This window comes from Typopeltis vanoorti, chromosome 16 (assembly GCF_054136105.1).
Source record: "Typopeltis vanoorti isolate ZY-2024b chromosome 16, IOZ_Tvanoo_1.0, whole genome shotgun sequence".
NCBI lineage: Eukaryota > Metazoa > Arthropoda > Arachnida > Uropygi > Thelyphonidae > Typopeltis > Typopeltis vanoorti.
Window position 1 is genome coordinate 19,547,643 of NC_143564.1, and position 26,182 is coordinate 19,573,824.

The 26,182-nt window shown below is 35.4% G+C and overlaps 1 protein-coding gene across 1 annotated transcript in view; it reads left to right on the top strand.

The window, feature by feature from the left end:
- LOC150097881 (very-long-chain 3-oxoacyl-CoA reductase-B-like) overlaps positions 1-26,182 on the top strand; it is a 201,268-nt gene that overhangs the window by 131,655 nt on the left and 43,431 nt on the right. Inside the window, exons 7-8 of the mRNA XM_090406335.1 lie at positions 7,213-7,329; positions 22,020-22,085. Coding sequence (XP_090262461.1) covers positions 7,213-7,329; positions 22,020-22,085 — 183 coding nt within the window. The remainder of the gene's footprint in view (positions 1-7,212; positions 7,330-22,019; positions 22,086-26,182) is intronic.

The window sequence follows — 26,182 nt, forward strand, 5'->3', positions numbered from 1 at the left end:
AATATAGTAAACTGTAAAGTATCGGCGACACTAGCGTTAGCCAATGCAAGTGATCCTAGTACGTAGTACAATACCGGGCTACTCGTTGCAAAGGTGGAGGAAGTTCAGATTGCTATTCTTAGGTATTTTCCATAATGTAAAAACACATTTCCTAGGAAATGTATGCTGTTAATTACATTATGGAGGGAGGACACTACCCAGACCGGTTTCAGCCTTTTTTGAGGCTTCATCAGTGAGTAGCTAGGATCACTTGCATTGGCTAATGCTAGTGTCGCCGATACTTTATAGTTTACTATATTCGGCAAGAAACTCTCTGATTCCGATCTTTGAGTTTCTTATTCGGTTTTAAAACTATGCGGGATTTAATATCCCCTTAATTTAAGTAGAGTTAATTATATTTTAACACGGTTTTAAAGTCCATAATTTCTAATATGACTACTTCAAGTATGGATATGTATTCCTGACTGTATGTCTGTTGAGTGTTTTTTTATCACTGTGCTATCACTGCTTGTTTCATTTAGCAATTTTTTGAAGTAATTACTCCATACTTCAAGGATAGCTTTTTCTCCAGTTTTCAGTTTTCATGTTACTTTGTCATCTCTAATTCCTTTTACAACACTCTTTCCACCATTTCTGAGCTTTATCAACAACCTCCAGAATATCTTGCCACCTTCTTGATATTTATATGCTATGTTCTTAACAAAGTCTTCCCATGACTATTGTTTAGCTAGTTTTACACACTGTTTAGCTTTCTTACATTTGTCTCTGTATTCTCTAAGAGCACAAACTGACTTATTCGCCAGGAACTTTTGATATTCTTTCTTTTTTTCCTTCACTGCCTCTTTAACTTCCTGTGTCCACCATGGAGTTCGAATTTTTCTATCCTTGCAGACAACCTCACAACATGCCTCTCTGGCTGAATCAATCAGAGTTTTCTTCAAGGCTTGCCACTGAATCTCCAAGGTTTGGTTCCTGTTCTCAAACTCTTTAATTTTTGCTTCAATAATCTTTGTGTATTGTAAAAGCTGCTCAACTTTTATTCGCTTTAAAACTTTCTTACATGTCATTCTTTTCAGTATGAAATTCAATTTTATCCTGCTCAATACTAAATAGTGATCACTTCCGATTTTAATCCTCTGTACACTCTGGTGTCCTGCACAAGGGAGAAAACATCACTACCGACAATAACATAGTCAATAAGACTTTTCTTATTCCTTGCCTTTTCTCTTCATGTGAATTTGTGCACATTTTTATGTTTGAACATGGTGTCAGTAATAACCAGTCCATGTCTTGTACAGATATCCAACAGGTATTTGTCATTATTATTAGCTTTACTCTTTTCTCCAAATTTTCCCAAAATATTTTTGTATGTCTGACAATCATTTTCTACTCTGCTATTTAGATCCCCAACAAGGACCAACTTTTCCTTTTTCATTGTGTCAGTTGCTTTCTCTAAAGCATCAAAAAATTCCTCCACCTCTGCCTTAGTAGAAACCTTCTGTGGTACCATAGGCACAAATAAGTCTCATTGTCCAGTTCCCCATTCTCATATTTTCCCACATCACTCTATTTGAGACTGCCTGCCATTCAAGAAGATTAGCCTTTTTTTAGTGTTGAATACTATGGCTACTCCTTCTTTTCCTTGAATGTCACTGCTTGAATATAACATTTTGTATTTATTGATCAGAAAAATCTCACCAGTTTTTGTCTTTTTTGTTGCAGTCATCCCTATTATGTCGATCTGGTACTTATCTAATTCCTCAGCTAGCTCCATTGCTTTGACATTCAGGCTTCTTATGGTGATGTTGAGTTGGGGTGTGTTTTCAGATTTGTTCCAGTAGCTGACTTTTCGCTGCTTGCCCTGGTTCCCTGGCGAAAACAACGGGGGTCTTGTTTAACCAGGCGATGCCCCAGCCAGCAAGAAATTTTGTCATGTTGTACCATCATTTTGTATTTTGGTTTAAGCCAATATGAATACAATTTGGTCGGCTAAATCCTAAATTGCCAGCCCATCCTCGTTCATTCAGTATCCAGGTAGATATCTAACAGGGTGCACCACGAGAAGGTGAGGATTAGACATTAGGTCAGAAGCCTTGATCGGTTCTCCGCATTCCTTTAAAGGCTATGCGGAGGTCTCCTCTTAGTTATACAGCTTTGACCCTTAAGCACCTCGAAAAAATTAGATTTAATTTATGATTAAAGTTATTTTTTTCTTAATTTATTTGTGCCATTTACTATGAACAATTAATTTTAAATTTTCCTCTTTAGTCATTAATATTACATTATAAACATTTGAGCATTATGCATTAAACATTATGAACTACTCTTCTCAGATACCTTTGGCTTCATAGGTTGATTTTGACACAGATAAGTTTCAACTTACTTAAGTGAAATTATCTTATTCTCTGGAACACAATCCTTCCATAAGTGCAGAACCGCCTGTAATTCATATTCAGCAATTACAAAATGATTCGAATTGACTGGAAATCTGGGCAAACGAAAATGGCTGTCAGTTTAATGTTAGCAAGTGTAAAGTTATGCACTTTGGCATGATTAGAGTTCCAGGGGCATATTATATTAGCGGGCTACAAGAAACTGAAGAGGCAAGGGATCTTGGTGTATTGGTGGATAAGAATTTAAAGTTCAAAGGTCACATAACAAACGTTGCAAATACAACTCAGAGGATAATTGCTATGTTGAAGCAAACCTTGACATTTAAGGATAAGGAAGTAATTTTGCCTCTTTATAGGCTTCGCTATTTACACACTCTCGTAATAAACTAACGCCCAATGATATTATTAACCTAATAAAACTAATATTCTCTGCAAACTTCTTCAAGTTCAACAACAACATGTACATTCAAATCTTCGGACTCCCCATGGGCCAAAACATCAGCACAGTGGAATTATTCCTAGCACACAAAGAATCACTCCTACTCTCCCCCCCCCCTGGCATCACCTTTTATGGCAGATACGTGGACGATATTCTGTGCATTGGAAATCCTATACACATCACCACCTTTAAAGCGTCCCTAAACAGATTAAAATTCACCATGGAAACTGAACAAAACAAATCCATCAATTTCTTAAACTTGACATTAACTAGAACACACAACAAAATAGCCACGAAAGTATACCACAAACACATATCGGAAGCTACCTCCATTTCCACTCATACCATCCATGTTCCGTTAAAAAATCGGTCATCTTATCACAATTCATAAATGCGCACAAATTTTCAACCAATCAGAGTAATCTAAATGCAGAAATAAAAAAACTAACACAGATCTTCAAAAATTGCAACTATCGTACACAACTAATAAATTACGCAAACAAGACAGCCAAAAACCACCAAAACAATCTTCCCTACACAAAAAATTATCAAACTACCATACACCCAAAACACATACAAAGGCTATAAATACATCTTCAAACATACTGACTACAAACTGGTATTCACCACAAACTAAAAATTGGCAAATCTTCTAAAACCCACTAAATTTCACACACAAAAAGAAATATTCAAATTATATATAATTCAAATATAATAGTTGTGGTCTATAATAATTCAAATTATTATAGACCACAACGTAGGCTATAAATTTCCCTGCCAAAAAGACTGTGATATCACCTACACAGGCTCCACCATCAGGTCTTTATGGGCAAGACTACAAGAACACTTCTGTGATTGTAACATCCCTATTCCAGAACATTTAAACACTAAAAAACACAACATCAAAAAGAAAAATCGAATACAAAGCACAGGAAAAACAGAAATAGCTGTTTACGCCCTTGAACAAAAACATGCCCCGCAGATCGACAAGGCCATCATAATAGACAGACAAGACAATGAAACAACAGCCATAAAATGTGACGCGAACTCTATCAACGTACACAGGCCCTACATAATCTCCGAGGTTTGGAAGCTTCACAACATAAAATTGAGGTCGCAACCCTGACCAATAGGCGATAGCACAAACACTTCAAAAGCAGAGGCACCTACCTGACCTGACCTAGCATCCACTTCCTCCATGTGTTCAGACAACGACCAAGAATAGTCGAAATGGACCGCACCCCGTCAACCCCCCCCCTTCTAAAAATCAATTGCTGTTTGCAACCCCTTTCACCCTATATAAATATAAAAAACGCTCTGCCCATCCCTTATAATATATATATATATATATATATATATATATATTATTCAAAAAAAACCTGGTTTTTTTTCCCATTTCTATTTTAATTCTCCCACATTGCCTACCCCCCCCTCCCCACACACACAGTAGTTTGGACTTCGCTGAAAGAACCACAGCACCCAGAAAAAGGTATGTGCAAATTTCTCTTCCTTTATGCTACATATATATATTGGTAAATATACATCTACAATGCCCTAAGAATCTGTGAGTAAAAAGCCAATGACATTTAAACAGGGGCACTCCTAAACAGAAGCCGGCAAAATAGCCGTAAATATAATAGTTTGTTTAAGAGGAGTTAAATGGGGATTTTCCCAGAAATAACATCCTCTTTATAAGGTTTTGATAAGACCACACTTGGATTACTGTGCGCAGATTTGGACTCCCGTGTTCCAAGAGGATAAAGAAGCTGTGGAAAGGGTGCAAAGAAGAGTTAAAAGATTATATCCAGATTATGGGATTTAGATTATGAGGACAGATTGCAAGTATGTGGATTACAGACTCTGGTTAACAAGAGAAAGAGGGGTGATATGATAGAGGTCTTTAAACTTTTGAATGGGTGTTATAGCGTGAATAGGCTTACTTGTTCATCAGACATTTTTGTAATAGATTTAATAAGTTAATAAATAGTTATTTTCTTATCCATGGGTGTTATAGCATTTCAGATGAGGAAATTTTTCGTTACATGGAAGGCAAGGAGAGAACACAGGGGCATCCACGGAAGTTAAGGTTGTTCTCAGTTAAGAAAAGGTTAAGAGTTTGGTTTTTTCTCCCAGGGAGCAGTGAGTGAGTGGAATAATTAGCCTTTATGTGTACTGAGTGCATCTAGTGTAAATGAATTCAGAGGAAGGTATGATAGCTGGGTTGGGTAATTTATAGCTTCCCTCGATGAGTCCTTGAATCCCTGGAGGTCTCAGATAATGATAATAATAATAATATTTGGGCCTAATAGTTACAACAAAAAAATCATTCGGCAATTACTATAAATAAATAATAAATAAACAAAAGAAACAATTCCCCCCCCCCCCACACACCCAACACATATACACCTCCTCTCTCAAACTCAAAAGTCAGAGCACCTTAATACCATATTTCTAGCTTGTGTAAAAGTCATTACTGGTAACATATTCCAGCTATTAAACTATACAGCCTCAGAACTATATTCAAACCATTAGATAAAATCTTTGATTACTCTGAGAAAGATCCACCAGGAACTCGCCCCCCCCCCCCTTCTCTTTTCCAAGATTTTATAGCATTCTGTGTCACTGTGAATTTACCTGATTCAATCAAACAGGTAGCAATATCCCTTGAAGGATGTTGTGGAGATCAGTGTTTAGGGCATTGGTTGTAGAAGATTTTGATGATTGGGATATTTAACAACTGCAAGATTTGTCAAATGAGTTAGAGCAATGGAGCATGCTATCTCAGCAAAACTATGTATTATGGACACACAGAAGACTTGAGAATTCCACAAACAGCAAGAATTTTAAATAACAAGGTTTGATCCTTGGAAGCATTGATTATTAAGCAAAAGTAAATGTACTCGGGACATATTATTCAAGCAGGTGAATCATTTGAAACAGAAATTATCTCAGGAGGGTTGGGGACATGAGATGAAGGAAAGCAGCAAAAGAGTTGAATAGACAATATAAAATTGGCCCACTAGGTGGAGTGGATAGCATGCCTGCTCTCCAATGAACAGGTTGTGGGAAGGATTGCTTGTAAAAGCCTTCTGTGGATGAGCTTGTATGGCAACATTTTTTTATGCAGTTTCATGAGCATTGTATTGGATAGTGATAATTCTTTTGATTCAGTGGAAGCATGATGATTAATATTGCAAATCTACTTTGTTATTTCTTTCAAATTGTTCCTGTGATATCCCTAAGGAAACTAATCAGAGAATTAGCAAAATGCACATTGTGACAGTATTTAATTATTGTTTCTCCAATATAGAATATGAGCTAATTCCAGAGATTCATTTGAAAGGGTGGGGAGAGAATTTTCAAAAACACATGCAATTGTAATATGCAGTATGCACAGAAATTAGCTAACCCTTATTACTGCATGAATGTATTACTATAAACATTGACAGAAGAGCCTAAAAGGTTTCAGTTAGCCATATAATACTATTTAAAGTAAGGATATTAAATATCTTTTTTTCTTTTTTTTTTTTCAAATATATTGAAACTATGAAGTTTCAAAAATGACCAGAAAGCTTATGAGAGTACACATTTTTTGTATTAGAGTTTCTTAGATATTCTACTAGCCAAAAGATAACAGAATTTTCCCACAAGCTTATATATTCATGTTTTGTTAGAGTTTTGTTGTTCTGGCAGCTGTTTCAAATTATTTAGTTCTTCCTAGAATGCCAGGGGTAGAAAAGAAATTTTACAAAAATCCTTGTGTCAATTCTGCAGCAATTCGATGTCAGATTTTACATAAATGAAGTCAGTGCATAAGTCAACAATATTTAGCCTAAAAAGGCTTCATTTAGCTATATAATGCTCTTTAAAGAATGGATATTAAATATCCATTTTTTTCGGCCTATATATTGAAAAGTAGAGTTTTGAAAATGACCAGAGCTTATGAGAGTACATCGTTCAGCATTGGAATTGCCTATATATTTCACTTAAAAAGACACCTAGTGGCCTGTATATTTTTCTTTTCACTGACTTGAAACCGTTTCAAACTATATGTTTCTTCTCATATGCCAGGTAGAAGCTTCCTGAGTGCAAAAACTCACATTTGAAGCCTTTTAGTCTCTTTTCTCATGTTTGTAATTATTTACCATCTGAGTGTTCACTTACATAAGCTACAACTTTCTGACAATGGATTTCTCTGTACTTCTTAAGTCTGTTGTCTTTTAAGTAGTATAATATCTAGGCAACACTGATGCCACAAGTTGTGCATTTTTAGCATATATATATATGTGGCTAAAAATACTTAACATTGAATATCCTCTAAATATATTAACAATAATTATTGTATATGCATTTGCCTTTTGTTTTTTTTTCATGATTTAGATGCTGTACTTAGTGCTTCCTCATATGGAACAGCAAAGAAGAGGAGTTATAATCAATGTATCATCTTTAAGTGCAATTTATCCTGCTCCACTTTTAAGTATTTATGGTGCTTGTAAGGTAAGTACAAACTCATATATATACTGTAGTTGTGTGTTTAGAAGAACAAGTGGTACATATTATGTGCATGTTATATATTATGACCATACTTTTTTTTGATTGTGTATTTTGATGTTCCCATTGTAATTTGAAATAATGCATAAGAGAGAATCCATAATTCCAAAAACTATAATTCTGCAAACATTCCTTAAAAAAATAAAAATAAATAAATAAATGTATGCATGTGAGAGTGAGAGAGAAAGGGGAAGGGAAAATCTATACTAAAATGAAGCTGTCGTCATGTTTCATGAGTCACACTGTCATCATGCATAACTGCTGAAAAAAAACTAAGCATCTCAAATGTTAACTGAGAAAGCTAAGCATCTGAAGTGTTAGCACTGTTTTGAAAACAAGAAAATATCCTCAGAACAGTGGAAAAAGAAAGCACAGCTCTCTATAAAATAAGTTTCTTTTGTTATAAAAGGTGAATAAAACAGCTTGAACATAAAATTTACGACAAGAATATAATCTCATAAAACACATATGCACCCTCTCTCTCACACACATATTCTACCAATTTCTAAAATAAATAATTTGAAACAGCTGCCAGAACAACAAAACTCTAACAAAACATGAATATATAAGCTTAACTGAGAAAGCTAAGCATCTGAAGTGTTAGCACTGTTTTGAAAACAAGAAAATATCCTCAGAACAGTGGAAAAAGAAAGCACAGCTCTCTATAAAATAAGTTTCTTTTGTTATAAAAGGTGAATAAAACAGCTTGAACATAAAATTTACGACAAGAATATAATCTCATAAAACACATATGCACCCTCTCTCTCACACACATATTCTACCAATTTCTCACAGAAGAGAAATTGGTAGAATATGCAATGATTAATTCAACTTTTCAAATATGTTGATTAGCATAAATTTTTGCCAGCTGATTGGTAAAAATGTATTTTAATAATTGATTGTCATATTCAAGAACTTATCTAAATTTAAAAAAAAAAATTTTTTTTCAGTTTATTATTATTATTATTATTATTAAGAGAGACCTCCAGGGAGTTAGAGACTCATCGTGGAGGCCACATACTACACACACCAGCTATCATACTTATTCTTGAATTCATTCACACTGCTTGTACTCACAACCACCAATGGCAATCGATTCCAATCATGCACCACCCTCTGTGATAAAAATCTAGCCCTCATCCCCTTCTTAGCAGTCCTCATTCTCAGCTTCCAAGAATGCCCTCTTGTCCTTTTCCCCACCTTTCATAATTTTAAAAATTCCATCAATTAAAATCCTGTATGGCCCTTTCAGAAGTTTGTAAGTCTCAATCATATCACCACTCTTTCTCCTGTTTGCTAATGTCTGCAGACTACAAATTCTCAATCTGTCTTCATAATCAGTATTCCATAATCCTGGTATCATTTTTAACATTCTTCTTTATACTCTCTCCGATTTATCAGAATCACAAAGGAAACCAGGAAACCAGACCTGCACACAATAGTCCAAGTGAGGTCTTATCAAGGCCTCGTAAAGAGGCAAAATAACATCCTTTTCTTTACATGCGAACATTCGTTTCAGCATTGCAATTATCTTTTGAGTTGTATTTGCAATCTTTGCCACATGACCCCTGAACTTCAACTTCCTATCTATTAAACCTCAAGATCTCTAGCCTCATCAGTTTCTTCTAGCCTAATCCCACCAATATAATACGACATTAGATATCTAATCACACCAAAGTGTGATTAGATATCCAATGACTTTACATTTGCTAACATTGAACTGACACCCATCTTCCCATGCCCACAATTCCAGCATATTCAAATCATTCCACAAGTACTGCATAACAGCAGCATTACTGATTACCCTACCTATCTATGCATCATCAGCAAATAGCTGTATGTCACTTGTCAAATCCTTCCCAATATCATTAATGTACAGATTGATTAACAGTGGGACCAAGCACTGATCCTTATGGTTACACCACTAGTTACCTTAAATCTTGCAGACTCGCAACTCTGTATACCACTTTTTGATATCTGTCAGTCAGCCATCCTCTTATCCATGCTAATATTCTATAACCCAGACCCATTTTCTCCAATTTATGCAGGCTGCCATGCTGTATTCTGTCAAAAGCCTAGCAAAATCCAAAAGTATCATTGTGTCCATTCCCGTTGTCTAGTTCAATGGTAACATTGTTATAGAATATGAGCAAGTTGCTAAAACATGACCTTCCCTTAGTAAACCCATGTTGTTCATTGAAAAGTAGAGATTCACTGTCAACCCATTTCTGAATGCGAGCCCTAACCAATTTTTCCAAAATCTTCTCCACCACTCCTGAGATACTAATCAGTTGCAGTTGGATATATCGGTATTTGCACCACTCATGTGCAATGGAATTACCATACGTTCCTTCCATTCCTGCAGAATCTTCCCAGTTCTGAGACTCATATTAAACAGCCTGGTCAAAGGAATGGCCAGTTCAGCTGAACACTCTTTTAGCACACTTGCTAATATCCCATCAGTCCCTATTGCTGAATTCTTATTCAATTTGTGCAACAGCTCTAATACACCTCATCCTCATACGCCTGCGTTTCTTCATCTAGTGAAGAGGTAACAGTGAGCTCAATGTTGCGTACACAAGGTTGATAGCTTTTAACAGGGAACACAGCACGTATAAGATTAACAAAGGTGCACTTGAATTTAAGATACTAGAATAAATAAATAGAATATCACAATGCTGCACAGACAACAAACAAAATAATTAACAATGGCAAAAGACAACAACCATAAAATTTAACATATGTTCATAGCTTAAAGATCAAAGAGTGATGGGTAGTAAGGTGCACAAGCAAATCATTAACTGAACAACCTCTTCTGCATCTGTAACCCTCATGCTATCAGGATTTAGAAGAGTTATTCTTTCTTATACTTGCAGCATATATATAGAATTGTGGGTTGTCCTTAGCAATCAGAGCCAGTTTTTCTTAGTCAGACTTTGCTTTGCTTAACACAGTTGTGACTATTCCAGCCTGCTGCTTATAACGTTCATAACCGATGTCATCCTCATGCACATCATCCTTTTCTTATGAATCTCTTGCTTAATAAGATTACACATCCATTAAACTCCTACTCTATTTATTCTTCGAACTCTCGGGACACATTCTGATATTGCATCATTCAAGTGTTGTTTAAATGTTTCTCATGCACTCTCAGTATTCTTTCCATCCAGCAACTGATCCCATTCCACTGAACTCAGTATACTCCTCAGTTGGTCATAATTTCTTGCTTTGTAATTCAGCGTGTAACCTTTTCTAATGGAACATTCATAAACTTAGTCACTTCCCAAGTACCGCTTGATCACTGTCACCAACTGGAAGCAAAATTGTTACATCTTTAACTGAAACGCCCTCTGACACTATAATCAAATCTAACACTCTTTGCCCTAGAGTTCCTTCTGTCACATGCTGCTTGAGGAAGTTGTTCTGCAACAGCTCAACAAATGCATTTTCATTCTTCTCATGAGATTCTACTGCTACCCAATCAATATTTGGATAATTAAAGTCTCCCATTATGATTACTCTTTTCGTGCTCGTCTCTTCTATTTGGTGATGCATTTCTTCATCACTAGCAACTGATCCACTAGCTCTGTAACAACACCCCACTATGTAATTAGTCTTGTTAGATTTTGCCTTATACCAAATGGCTTCAAACTCACTGCCACATGAAATATTATTGGTAGTAGTACTACAATCATAGATCTCAACTCTAACTGGATTCAAGCCAGCTGATATCATTAGCAGTGCTCCTATCCTTCCTAAAAATACTGTACACTTGATACCAGTTAGTAGGTCTGATTCTGATAGCCAGGTCTCACTAATACCTACCAATCTGAGATCGCAACATATTGACTAAGGCCCTTGTATTGACTCTACCCCTTTGTTTCTGATACTCTTAGCATTTGTGTACAGACATAATAATCTACCTGTTTTACCTGTTTGTTCTTTTGTATAGTCTTGTCTGCAGTCTGCCTGACACAGTTGGACAACTTGCAGATCTCTATTCTTCTCTAATGCCTTATACATGTAGACATCTTTGCACGCATTTGATGGGTCCGAACCAGATGAACACAAAGCCGAAATTGTTCTCTCCTTGTCAACATCTCCATGATATATTCCCATCATAAACACAGTTATATAACATTGTCGCTCTTACACTCACATTCACACCATTCCTTCCTTTATAATTTAGTTTCCCTGACTCTCTGTGTTAGGTCTCATACTAGTTATTAGTTTTTCTAGACTCCTGATACCAAACACATTCAGGTGTAGGCCATCCCTCTTATACAAATCCAATCTTCCCTCAAACTCACTCCACACATCCAAAAACTCACATCCATTCCTTCTACATAGCCTATGTATCAAATTGTTTGCCATTATAGCCCTTCTTCTTAATTCATTTTTATCATAGTGAGGTAAGATACTAACGATTTTCACTTTCTCACTCTTCACTCTTGCCTCTTCCAACAACCCTTTCATGTCCTCTCTCATACTGAACTTATCGGCAGTTAAATCATTTGTACCTACTACAACAATGATGGCGAACCTATGACACACTTGAGGGTTTCAGGTGACACACTTTGGATGTTGAAAAATATTGGTATTCTGATGAAAAAACTGCGATAAATCATGTAAGATCGCTCTCAGTTAAGGCAAAGGTAGGTTTCGGTTCATTGAAAGAATTATATTTTATAGTTAGCCTATTTCTTTTTATTTTGTAGTTGGCCTATTTCTATTTTATTTTGTAGTTAGCTTATTTCTATTTTATCTTGTAACTAGCCTATAAACAACAAGCATTTTAAGTTTATGTTTTCTTTCTTAATCATTATAATTTCTGCATAGTCATATGATATTAAAAAAACTTATAAAAATTATTATCAATATTATATGATACAAACTTATAAATACGTGCTTTATATATTATAAACGTAAAGTTTCCATTTGACTTCTGTGTGAAATTCGTTCATGCATGCATTCCAAGTCTCTCGACTGAGTAATACAAGTTCTAAACATATTTAAAACCACTTTAACAGAAAATATAATTCGCAGCATTAAATATTGAATTTATCTGAGTAAATAATGAAAACATTTTTATAGTTGCAATAAATTGTAAATTTTGTTAAATAATACAAATTGCAACAAAACCTACTAAATAGCATGATGGAGAGTAAAATGTAACAAGGTTGCTACGAACGTACCGGTAATAAATCTGGCAACCCTAATGAAAGAAGTACTGGTAGTCTTGCATGGTCTGCCACTTAAGTAATTTGAGTTGCTGGTGTATAATTAGTTTCCAGTAATTGTTAGTTATTAATTATGCTCTTTTTTAATGTGTGAACCCTTTTACAATGGCAGCTAGCACTAATAAAAAACTAAAATTATCACAGAAAGGAAGTGGAAGAAATTTCCAAGATGCCTAGACTGAACAATGTGGTTTTATTGATAGAGGCGATAAAGTTCTCTGTAAATTGTGTGGTGAGCTATCTGTGAATAGAACTTGGAATGTAAGAAGACATTTTAAAACTAAGCACAAATGGCTCCTATAAAAAACTTTTGAAGAACACAAAGAATACATATCGCAACATCTAAAACAGGCAGAATCACAATCAGGGACTTCAATTAAATTTGTTTCAGGACCTTCAAATTTAGTAGCCGCAAGTTACATTATTTCACATACATACTATTGTTGAACATAGGAAAGCACTTAGTGATGGTGATTATATTAAAGAAGCTTTCGTAAAGTGTGCACCATTTTTATTGGAGGACTTTCATAATAAGGAAGCTATTGTAAAGTGCATGAAAGAGTTGCCATTAAGTAGGAATACTACTATTAAAGACAGAGTTATATCAATGAATGCTGGTATAGAAAATCAAATACAACTAGACTTGAACTCATGCCATTGTTTTTCCATTTGTCTCGACAAAACTATAGATATTATGTCACCAGCTCGATTGGCTATTATCGCAAGGTATGTTCACAGTGATTCTATGCATGAGGAATTGATAAAGTTAGAAAATTTACCTCAAAACATGACAGGTAAAGACATATGCGACTGTGTTGTTAAAGTGTTTGTTCCGTGAGAAACAGATTTATTGAAAATATTTTCGATTACAACTGATGGCGTGCCTAATATGGTTGGCCGTAATGTCGGTCGGTTTTATCAAACAATTTACAGAATATGTTGGTCATCCCCTGGTTTGTTTCCATTGTATTATACATCAGGAGACACTGTGTGCGAAATTAGGCTTAAAGGATTTGGATGATGTGATGAGAATTGTGACAAAGGTAATTAATTTTATTGCTGCCAGGGCTTTAAACAAACGAGAATTTAATTCATTTTTAAGCGAAGTTGAATCAGTGCACAATGGTCTATTAATGTACAATAATATTCGATGGTTGAGTCGTGGCCAAGTACTTGAACGGTATGTTGAATGTTTAAATGAAATTAAATTATATTTAAATACAAAGGGCATGGAGCACGAATTTTCTCAGTTGAAAGATTCTGCTTGGCTCAGTAAGCTGATGTTTTTCACATATTTTTCATTGCACCTGAATGAACTTAATATACAATTGCAAGGTTTCAGAAAATCTGTCGATGTTATTTTGGCACGATCAAGAGCTTTGAGAATAAACTGAAAATATTTCAACATGATTTAGAAAGTAACAATTTTAAGTATTTCCCAAGAGTGAAAATTTTTTTTAATGAAACCAGCCCCAAAAATCATGAACAACATATCAACCAATCTATTGAAGTTCTAAAGTCAGTAACTGAGCAGTTTTCTTCTAGATTTGAGCAATTTCGAATGTTGGAACAAACAATCCAATTCATAAAGTATCCTAATGAAACAGAATTCATGGATCTTAAATTAGATAGCTTTGAGTGGTTGGATTTAAAAGATCTAGAAATGCACCTAGCCGACTTCCAGTGTAATCCTATCTGGAAAAGAAAGTTTATTGCTCTTAGAAATGAATTAGAAGAACTTGAGCAGGAACGTCTACATGATACTGCATGTAAAAATTCAGACTGTGAAATTCTAAGCGTGTGGAATAGCCTTCCCGAAAACTTTCATGCTCTTAAAATCTTTGCTAAAGCTCTTCTAACAATTTTCCCTTCTACATACTCTTGTGAAATTCTATTTTCTGCCTTAAATAATATCAAATCGAAAGGGAGAAATAGATTGAGCAATGATTTGAGCGCTGCCTGTGTAGCATTAAAATGTACACACTATAGCCCTCCCTTCTATAAAGCAACTTTCTACCAGTACTCAGTCACAGAAAAGTCATTAAATGTAATATAAGTTTGTAATTTCACTTTATTAAATTAATTGTATAATATGAATTCATAGATTTTATATCAATGTCCTATTAAATAAATAGCCTAATATGATATGTATAAGTCACCATCTATGATTATATAGTTAAATTTATAATGCATGTATGCAAGTGGCACATCAACAACGTCAATATTTAAAAAAAAAAGATGTTTGACACACCTGGGTAAAAAAGTTCGCCATCACTGTACTACAACTAAGATTTCATTTACTTTTCTTTCTTTTCTGTTTTTGAATTGCTTCCTTTATATTCTTAATTTTCCTCCAGGAAAACTTGATGTTATAACTTGCTCATCTATAGGATGTTTTATTATGGAGTCACCATACCAAATAGCTTATTTTTTCTGTTTAGCTTTTCAAAATGAAATGTAGTGAGCTACATGATATCTGACTTTTCAATCTTCTGACCATCTTGCTGAGGCCTTAGTTTTGCCTTTGACTATGGATTCTTCTACTAAAACCTTTGCCTCACACTGATGCTGCTATAATGACAAAGATGCAACAATGATCATACTTATTTTGTTGGTGGCTATTTAAAAAAACCTAATAAATGCTTGCGTTCCTTTTTTGAAATGTGATCTGTTTATTTTCTAATTTTTATCTAATTTTGCCTGAGAATGATAGTCCCTTTTTGACAAGCATATAATGACTGAAAAACTAAGGTTTTATTTAGTCATTAATATACACTGATATAAAATAAAGCAACTACTTGCACCACAAATTGCGTATGCTTCTTCTCGGCAAAAAAAAAATGTGTACACGCGCGCGCACACACACACACACAGAGGGTGGTCTGAAAAGTTCTTGGCCTCGACTATAGATGGCAACACTATTAGCAAGATTTTTTTTTCTAAGTTAGTGCATCTGTCATAAGCATCCATGTGAAATTGCAAGTCATTCTATCAAGTAGTTTTTTTTATACAGCTGACTGAAGCAAAAGTGTTGTCTGTATCCCTTGAAATGGATAAAATTCTTTGTAAAAGAAGGTTTAACGACAAAAGAAATTCATTCAAAGTATGGGCACTCTTTCGCTTCATTCTCGACAATTAAGAAATGGGCTGCCGAGTTTATACATGGCTGTACCAGCCTTGAAGATGATCCACATGAAGGATGTCCAAAAAAAAGTCTAACACCACCAGAAATCATTGATCAAGTGCATGATATGGTATTGGATGACTGGCGAGTCAAAGTGCGTGAAATTGCTAAGGCTATAGGCATTTTAAAAGAACGCGTAGGATATATTTTGCATGAAGAATTGCAAATGAAAAAGCTTTGCACAAGATAGGTGCCGTGCTTGTTCACAGCAGATCAAAAACGCAGAACTCAGACTAGAATCTCTGAGCAGTGCTTGGAGTGTTTTAACAAGAATAAAACTGATTTTGTGTATCGATTTATTACTATGGATGAAACTTGGATTTACCATTATACACCAGAATCCAAACAGTGGACAGAAGCCGGTTGTTCAGCGCCAAAGAAGACAAACTTTGTTCCATCAGCAGGATAGGTCATGACATCAGTGTTTCGGGATGTTAAAGATATTTGGTTTATTAATTATCTTGTAAAGGGTAAAACAATAACCAGGGAATATTATTCCAATCTTTTAACCAGACTAGACAAAAAAATTGGTGAGAAAAGACCCAGTTTGTAGAAGAAAAAAATCATCTTTCATCAGGACAATGCACCTGCCCACAAAGGTGTTTTAGCAAATGCGAATAGGCCGAGAACTTTGCAGACCACTCTCGTATATATATATATATATATATATATATATATATAAAAAAGGACGAAGGCCGCCAGCACATTGTAAACTGGACTCAAACTGCTAACATCCATGTGTGCTACGATGAACTCGAAAGAAAGATTGTTGAATCTAGGGAAATTTCTCTAGATTCCTCTCATATCAACAACAGCCTGAGTTACAATCTCTCTGGTGCACACATTGCTTCTGTTCAGTACTGGCACACTTGCGACAGCGCATAGTATTCGTTTGTTTGGAACTCATACTTGCATTTTTTTCAAACACGCTACTGTTTTTTATACTTGTTCTGTTAGTACAATTTTAAGTCTCTGTAATTTTTTATATACTTCTTTGATTATGATACCTGAGGATGTTCATGTAACGAAACTAGTAAACTAGTAGTATCTTGTTAAATATATCTTGTCATCTTTTCTCTCGGTAATAGTCATTAAACCTTTTTTTTATAATATTCCAACCGAGTATAAATGAATTTCGAAAAAAAAAAATATATATATATATATAGTTAGCAAATGCAAAATATAAATACGGTACAACTCATCATTTTCCAGCATTATTTGGAGATGATTATCTGAAAAGTTGAAATCTGGCATATGAAGAGATCGTATAAAGGATTTCCAGATGTCACTAAGAATCAGTCCTTGGTTCTTATTCAGAGAGCCATGAGAGAAAATAAATGGTACTGGTGGATTCTTTTATTTGATGAGAGAGAATGTTTTCCTCTAGATAAGGCATAGAGCTCTTGTTCCAATTGTTGTTGTAATGTGTGTAGGAAGAGTGATAGGCTAAACCTGCCTTCTGTATTATGAGCAACATCTCTGAGATGTGTTTTTCATCTTATCTCAAAACTTTGTTTAATAATAAAGTTTTTGTGAATGTATCTAACCACAGTTAAACAAAGACAGAAAATGAGATACTGAAAAAGGTTTTAACTTTGCCTCTTCATCTTGTCCTCCACAAAGTAATATCACCAACACAAAAAGGAGAGTACTTCAAAATTTAAGAAAGAACAAAGGCATCATCATTCTTAAGGCTGACAAAGGCAATACCACAGTCATAATGAACACAGCTGTAGTTAGACATCTCTGACTACCAGTCAAAGATGTCTCTTGTACTCCTCCATGTATACTCTCTATGGACTGTGACCCTACATGGACAAATCATGAAAACAATGAACTCCTACAAAATATATCAACTTGACTTTTCAGACCACTCTCGTATATATATACATAGTTAGCAAATGCAAAATATAAGTTACATGTGTAACTTATATTTAACTGATTTAAAGCAAAAAACTCAAGGCTATGCATTGTTTAACCCCAAGGTTTTATGGTATCCCTATTATCCTGCCACCTCTCAAATTTGCTAAGGAACAATACCAGCATTTGGACTCCTTCAAGAAGTAATCACATTTTGTTCCAGAAATTATCTGATAACTCCATCTAGTCAGCAGGCATCTTGACATCATTTTATTGTACACAAACATCTCGGTAGACAAAGTTTTGAATCTCATCAAAAAACCTCTTACCTCCTGATATCACAAGGCTCTTTAAGCATTGCTCTATCTAATCACTTTGAATGGAACCATCAACTCTTCAAACAAATATTTTGGCCTAGTCATGGGAAACTTCTTGTCTCCTCGTGTGCTGATGATATCTTTATGGAAAATTTTGAAAAAGATTCCTAGCACTAACTACTCCAAAATCCTCAATCTGGTGTAGATACATCAACATCTTCATTATCCAGAAAGAGCGTTGCTAAATTAAACAGTTTTCTTACATCACTCAGTTCGTTCAACCGAAAAATAAAATTCACATTTTAAATTGAAAAAGGTCAACTACTTTTTCTGGTATCCTCATCTCTAAATATCCTGAGAATAGTTTCATGTCAGATGTTTGTTGTATCTGCACTATCTCTCATTTCTCTCACAGAAAATAGGAATCATTCATATTCTTAAAAAACGTGATATCTCTTATCCTGAAAAATGATGAAGTCAAATGAAGAACTGCAACTTCTACTCCACCAATGTGCTCTTAATGTATATCTTAGAAAAATAGTCCAAAACTAACATTCTCCATTTCCACTTTGCAGCCAAATCCTGATATGCACTATAGAGACTCAGTTTCGATCCCTTACATTTGCAGGCTGTCAAGCAAAATTGGTAATCTCCTGAAATCTCATAATATCAGAGTGGTATATAAACTTATTCTTATATGTAGCCCTCTCTGCTCTTCCCAAAGACAATAGCTTGTCCAAGAATAGAAAAATCAAAAATTCATAATGTACTCAAGAGGTAAAAAAAGAAAGAAAGAAAGAAATTATTTGTCAATTAAGTGTTAGGAACTTCCTTAGAGAATACTCATCATCCACTGGCAGTGAATTCCCATCAATATAATATTCAGCATATAATGTCTTTTGCTAAAATAGCTTACCCTTGCACTTGGGGATATGATTCTATGGGAATCCACTTTCCAGCCAGCAGGTCATGGACTTGAATCTTACTCTAGTCATGGATGTTTGTGAATATCTTTTGGTGGAAGATGTTCATCAGCTGGTGACATTACCACCACTCCGGTCTAAAGTGGATGATGGGGGGGGGCTCCATGTTTAGTCTTTAGAGCAAGGTTTCCAGATTATGTAAAAAATTGAATTTTTCAAAAAATTTAAAAAATATATATAATAAATATTAATTTTTAAAAAACCTTAGCTCCCCCACATTAATACTATGCATTTACAACCTTTTGTGGAATGGAGTCACATAAAAAAATTCTTGGCAGTATCGAATTGACACCAGTCTATTCAAGTATTCCTGCAGAGATATTTTTAGTTGATACAATCCTTATTACTCTTTCCAACTTGGCATCATCAGAACACGGTTATCAATAATCACACTATCCTCTGTATTATCAATGTACAAGTCAAACAACAGCAATCTTCTGAGGATGGTTGCTGAAGTACTCTGTTAGTAACACTCTTGGACTACACTCCTCAATACATTACTTGATATCTGTGTGTTAGCCACTTACCTCTCCAGATCACTGACTTATTTTTCATCTCTTTGTTGCAGTTTATGTGATAATCTTTTTTTATACTGATGCTCTATCAAATCCTTTTGCAAAGTAAGGTAATAATAATATTCTTATTATTATTATTCCTGATACCTCCAAGGAGTCCAAAGACTCATCGCGCGAGGACACCTACAACTGTCTCAACCACTACACTGAACGTCTACTATGAATCATCTCCATCAATGCCATCTACCTCCACCACCACCACCACCACCACAACTGGTATTCTATTGTCTGTAAATTGCGTGTGTTCTGAATGGCCGATTTGTCTGTATGTGGGATGGAAAATCCGAGTTTCCGGGAGAAAAAACCCTGCTACCTCCGTATGAGATCGGCTAACTCACCTTCGATTGAAATCGTCCAAATAAAGATTCCTCCCGTCACTACGAGAATCGAACTTAGGCCTATTCCAATCGAAGGGCGCAATGTACCGTCGTTCTTCCAATTGCGTTATATATAACATGTTATATATATATTCTTTGTTCATGTCATTCACCACTATGCCATAGGATGTACCCCTAAGACTGTTGCTGAGATAAACTTAAGAAACTAGCACCTATAGAAGATCATTCCTGTGTTCTCATCTACAATTTTCTAGATGTGAACCTTAATAAAATGTCTTCTCCAGCACTTTAATCACCTATAAATAGATTTACTATTAAAATTCTTAAATTTTTGACACTATTGGTGGAAATATGTTTTCATTTGAATAAAAAAGAAATAATTTCTTTCTAACCTAAACAGTCTTATAAAAAAACATCTGATTTTTAAAAAAACATTTCATTAATCAGTCCTAATCTAATCATAAGTGTTTTATCCTCAAAGTTTAGAAATATGCCAATTTTTTCATTATTATTGTTTTCAGATATTTATTATTGTTGTTGTTGCATGGGCACCAAGACTAAGACTCATTGTGGGAGACCCAAACTATCAACAGAATATCATAACCTCTCCTTGAAACCATTAACAGAAAAAACACTCACAACTGACTCAGGCAACCCTTCCATTCATTCACCACTCTTCAAGATAAAAATCTAGTCCTAACACCCTTGCTAACTGCATTCTCACCCAACTTCCATGGATGACTTCTTGTTCTGCCTCCTTTAGCCAAGTGCTGAAACATTTCCCTTGCATCAATCCTATAAAATCCTTTAAGTAACTTAAATGTTTCTAAAAAGGAGGATTTTCATGTGATGACTGTCTTTTGCAATCCACAAATTCTCTCAATCTATCTTCATAGGGGGCATTCCACAGACCACTCACCGTTTTGGTCTCTAACCCCTGGATCCTTTCCACAATTTCCTCATCCCCAAGAAACCCAGGTGACCAGATCTGAGCACAGTAATCCCGATGTGGTCATATCATGCTTTATAAAGAGGAATGATAACGTCATTATTTCTGCTTGTTAGTATATTATTCAATACCCAAATAATACTGTGAGCTACCTACTACTTTAGCAATATGCACTCTAAACTTCAGCTCTCTGTCTACTACTACTACCCCCCCCCCTTCTCCCCAGATCCCTGGCTTCATCAATTTCCTGGAGTATATTTCCCTCAGTGTGGTATACAGCTTGTAATCTTTGTATCCCAAAATGCATAACCTGATACTTTTCCACATTAAATTGACATCCATTGTGTTTTGCCCATACTGTCAGCCTATTTAAATCATTATGAAAGCTCTCTACATCACTTTAATTAACTATTACCCTACCCAACTTTACGTTATCAGCAAACAACTGAATATCTCCCTTTAAATTACTTTCTATATCATTTATGTCCAAATTAAGCAGCAGTAGTCCAAGCACAGAGCCCCACATTACCCCATTAGTCACCTGCCATCTCCTGGATTCTGCTACTCCATATACTACTTTTTTGTTATCTGTCCATGAGCGATCCTTTTATTTATATCGCCAGTTTCATATCCATCCCCATTTATTGCAGTTTGTGTAACAGAGTTCCATGTGGTATCCTGTCAAACACTTTTGCAAAATCCAGCAGTATCATAGTGTAACCATTTCACTTATCCAACTCAGGCTGTCACTCTGTTATTAATAGTAGATTACTAAGTCATGACCAACCCTTCACAAAACAATGCTGCCCCTCATAGAGTGTCATATTCTTATCCACCCATTCATGAATTCTCTTTTTGAGCAATTTTTCATATATACTTCCATTATACTAATTGGTGTATAATATGCTACCACAGACTTAGATTGTACTTTATGCAACGGAATTATTTTGCCCTTCTTCCACTCTCTTGGGACTTGGTCAGATCTGTGCCTTAAATTAAACAGTCTAGTCAAAGGCATCATGGTTCATCATCACAGTCTCTTAAAATTTGACCTGATATCCTATAAACGCTACCCTTGCTCTTTTTTGCTTCTTCCAATAACTCTTTCACTCTTATAATTGACTTAAATTTGACATGTTAGTCATAGTCATTTAATGAAGAATAAGCTTAACAATTAAATTTTATTTCAGACATATGTCGATTTTTTCACACGAGCTATACAAGAAGAATATAGGAAGAAAGGTATTATTATACAGGTAATTATTTTAAACTTGATTTAATTCATGATTACTCTATTTGCATGAATATATATTAAGCATTAAGAAATGTTTTATGTTAAAATCCTGAAAAATTTATAACAGTTAATTTAATCTTATAATATACTGATTTCCAAATGAACAAGGAGAAAAACTGCAATAACTCAGGAGTTGGAAAAACACATGAAAGTCAGGGATATTATGTAAAAAATGACAATGAGTTCAATTATCACATACAAATGAGCCATGGCATAAAGGGGGGGGGAGTTGGAATGATTTCTGTTTTGTGTCTAAAGTGAAAACAAGACATTTCAAAATAGCAAATTCTTGGATGCAGCTTCAAGACGTATTTAGTGATGAATTCAAGTTATGAGCCATCCTAAGACTAGTCGCTGGCAAAAGTCAGGTGGAGGAGCTGGGTGGTTGCATGTGAGTTATTCAATGGTTCATAGACTGTAGAACCAATTCCAGCAGTCATAAACAGCATCCCAGAGATACAGTGAAGGAAGGCCATGGGCTACAAGTGCAGTGCGTGACCAGTATCTTCAGTTATCTGCTCACCGAAACAGGAGTGGTTCCCCCAAATCAGCTACGATCTGAAGTCGCATCAGTAGGAACATTGGTTTCTGCTGTGTGCAGAAGGCTTCACAAAGGTGGTTTGCATGCCCTATCCCCACGCCTTTGAAATAAGCCAGGTTCCATGTTAATTGGACCTAAGACCATTGGTGTTGGTGTTATTTATAGACAAGTCCCGATTTGCTCTAGTGATACCAGGCATGCTCTGATCTGAAGAGATCTGCAGGCACTTACGTTGGAGGTAGTGTTATAGTTTGGGGAGCATCTTGCTGGGTGGACACACTAACCTGTATGTGCTTCCTAGCAGAATTTTGAATGCTGCAGCTTATAGGGATGAGGTCTTGGACCCCTTCAAGACAAACTTTTCATATATACAGTATATCATTAAACAGCTTGGTAGGTTTCGTTTGGTCACTAACTAAATTATTCTTGGAACTTCCTGCCGACTATGGTTGGAGAATGAAACACTTCTGTCAAGCTTGCCGCCACCACCACCCTTCTGGCGTTAACCTCTCTCCCATTATATCTCAGGAAAAAAAAAGAAAATAAAATTTAAATCTTCATTCCATATAAGTGTTAACATAATTTTGACATATCTTATATAAATCCATTCTTCCCTCACTCCACATATCCAGAAACTCACAACCATTTCTTCTACACAGGCTATGCATCAAATAATTTGTTATCATAGCCTTTCTTTTTAATTCAGTCCTATTATATCTTGGTAATAGACTAACAATTTTCACTCTTGCACACCTTTCTCATACTATATTTATTGCTAGCTGAATTGTTTATAGCTTTATGTCTAGTACAACTAGACATAGTTCAAAATTTTTGTCATATACAATCAAAGGGTTCTAGATATTAAGATAATGCAACTCAGTTACTGTTTTATTATATTTTATTAATAATATTAATAAATGTTCAGATAATTAATGGCAAAATAACTTTCTTCAAAATTGATTACTGTTTATCAGCTCTTCCTTTTCCCATTGTCTCAAGTACTTCTAGCTGAATTAATTACATTACTCTGAATACATATTTTTGATTATTATAATATTAGGTGCTTTTCTAACATCTTCATTTTAATGTGATACTGAATGAACGAGGATGGGCTGGCAATTTGGGATTTAGCCGACTAAATTGTATTCTTATTGGTTAAACCAAAAAAAAAAAATGATGGTACATGACAAAATTTCATGGGGGCTGGGGCGTCTCCCGGTTAAACAAGGCCCCCGTTGTTTTCGCCAGGGAAGCAGGGCGAACAGCGAAAAGTCAGCTACTGGAACAAATCTGAAAAAAAACCCCAACTCAACATTACCAGAGTTAAAGATCCGTACTATCAACGTAAGAAGCCTGAATCGCAAAGAAATGGAGCTAGCTGAGGAATGAGATAAGTACCAGATCGACATAATAGGGGTGACTGCAACAAAAAAGACCAAAACTGGTGAGATCTTTCTGAGCAATAAATACAAAATAACATTCAGGCAATGACAATCAAGGAAAAGAAGGAGTAGCCATAGTATTCAACACAAAATACGAGGCTAATCTTCTTGAATGGCAGTCAGTATCAAGTAGAGTAATGTGGGCAAATATGAGAATGGGGAACTGGACAATGAGACTTATTTGTGCCTATGGTCCCACAGAAGGTTCTACTAGGATAGAAGTGGGGGAATTTTTTGACGCTTTAGAAAAAGCAACTGACACAATGAAAAAGGAAAAGTTGGCCCTTGCTGGGGATCTAAATAGCAGAGTAGGAAATGATTGTGAGACATACAAAAATATTTTGGGAAAATTTGGAGAAAAGAGCAAAGCTAATAATAATGGCAAATATCTGTTGGATTTCTGCTCATGACATGGACTGGTTATTACTAACACCATGTTCCAACATAAAACTGTGCAGAAATTCACATGGAGAGAAGAGGCTAGGAATAAGAAAAGTCTCATTGACTATGTTATTGTTGATAGTGATATTTTCTCCCTGGTGTAGGACACCAGAGTGTACAGAGGATTTGAAATTGGAAGTGATCACTATTTAGTCTTGAGCAGGATAAAATTGAATTTCATATTGAAAAGAATAACATGTAAGAAAGTTTTAAAGCGAATAAAAGTTGAGCAGCTCTCAGATGTGAACTGTAGACTAAAATACAGAAAGATTATTGAAAAGAAAATGAAAGAGTTTGAGAACAGGAATCAAACCTTGGAGATTCAGTGGCAAACTCTGAAGAAAACATTGACTGACTCTGCCAGAGAGGCATGTGGTGAGGTTGTGTGCAAGGATAAAAAAATCAGAACTCCCTGGTGGACACAGGAAGTTAAAGAGGCAGTGAAGGAAAAGAAGAAAGCATATCAAAAGTTCCAGACAAATAAGTCAGCTTTTACTCTTACAGAATACAGAGACAAATGTAAGAAAACTAAACAGTGTGTAAAACTAGCTAAACAAAAGTCATGGGAGGACTATGGCAAGAATATAGAAAATAAATATCAAGAAGGTGGCAAAATATTCTAGAGGTTGTTGAAGAAGCTTAGGAATGGAGGAAAGAGTGCTGTAAAAGGAGTTAGAGATGATAAAGGTGACATGAAAACAGGAGAAAAAGATATCCTTGAAGTATGGAGTAATTACTTTGAAAAACTGCTAAATGAAACAAGCAGTGATGACAGCACAGTGATAAAAAACACTGACCAGGCATGCAGTCAGGAATACATATCCATACTTGAAGTAGAAAAAGCCATCAAAGGCTTGAAATGTGGAAAGGCAGCAGGAGTAGATGATATTCGACCAGAAATGCTGAAGTATGGTGGTATAAAAGTCTTACAGTGGCTGCACTGCATAGTTCAGAAAGCCTGGACAGAGGGACGAATTCCCGATTATTGGAGTAGAGCTCTCATAGTACCCATATATAAAAAGGGAAATAAAACTGAATGTGAGAATTACAGAGGTATTTCCCTACTGAGTGTTCCTGGCAAGATCTATGCAAGTATACTTGAGAAACGATTGAGAAGAATTGTGGAAGAAAAGCTTGGTGAAGAACAAGCTGGATTCAGGCCAAATAGAGGCTGTCAGGATCAGATCTTCACTTTACGACAAATAGTGGAGAAATCCTGGGAATATAACAAAGATCTGTATTTAAGTTTTGTCGATTTGGAAAAGGCATATGACAAGGGCCAAGAGAGAAGCTATTCAATATGCTGCTGTTATATGGTGTCAATGGGGCATTATATCAAGCAATACTTAGTCTTTATTTGAGTTGTAAGTCAGCAGTTAGAATTGAAGGAAGTACAGGAAGATGGTTTAATGTTAAATCTGGTGTGAGACAAGGATGTACATTATCCCCTCTGTTATTCATTATCTATATGGATCACATTATGAAGGAAAGTGGTATTAAACCTGATATCAAAATTGGAGATGTTAATGTCAGCTCTTTGCTTTATGCAGATGATGTTATACTTCTAAATAAATCTGCTACAAGTCTGCAAGATTCTCTGACTAAATTCAATTGCTGTTGTAATAGATTTGGTAC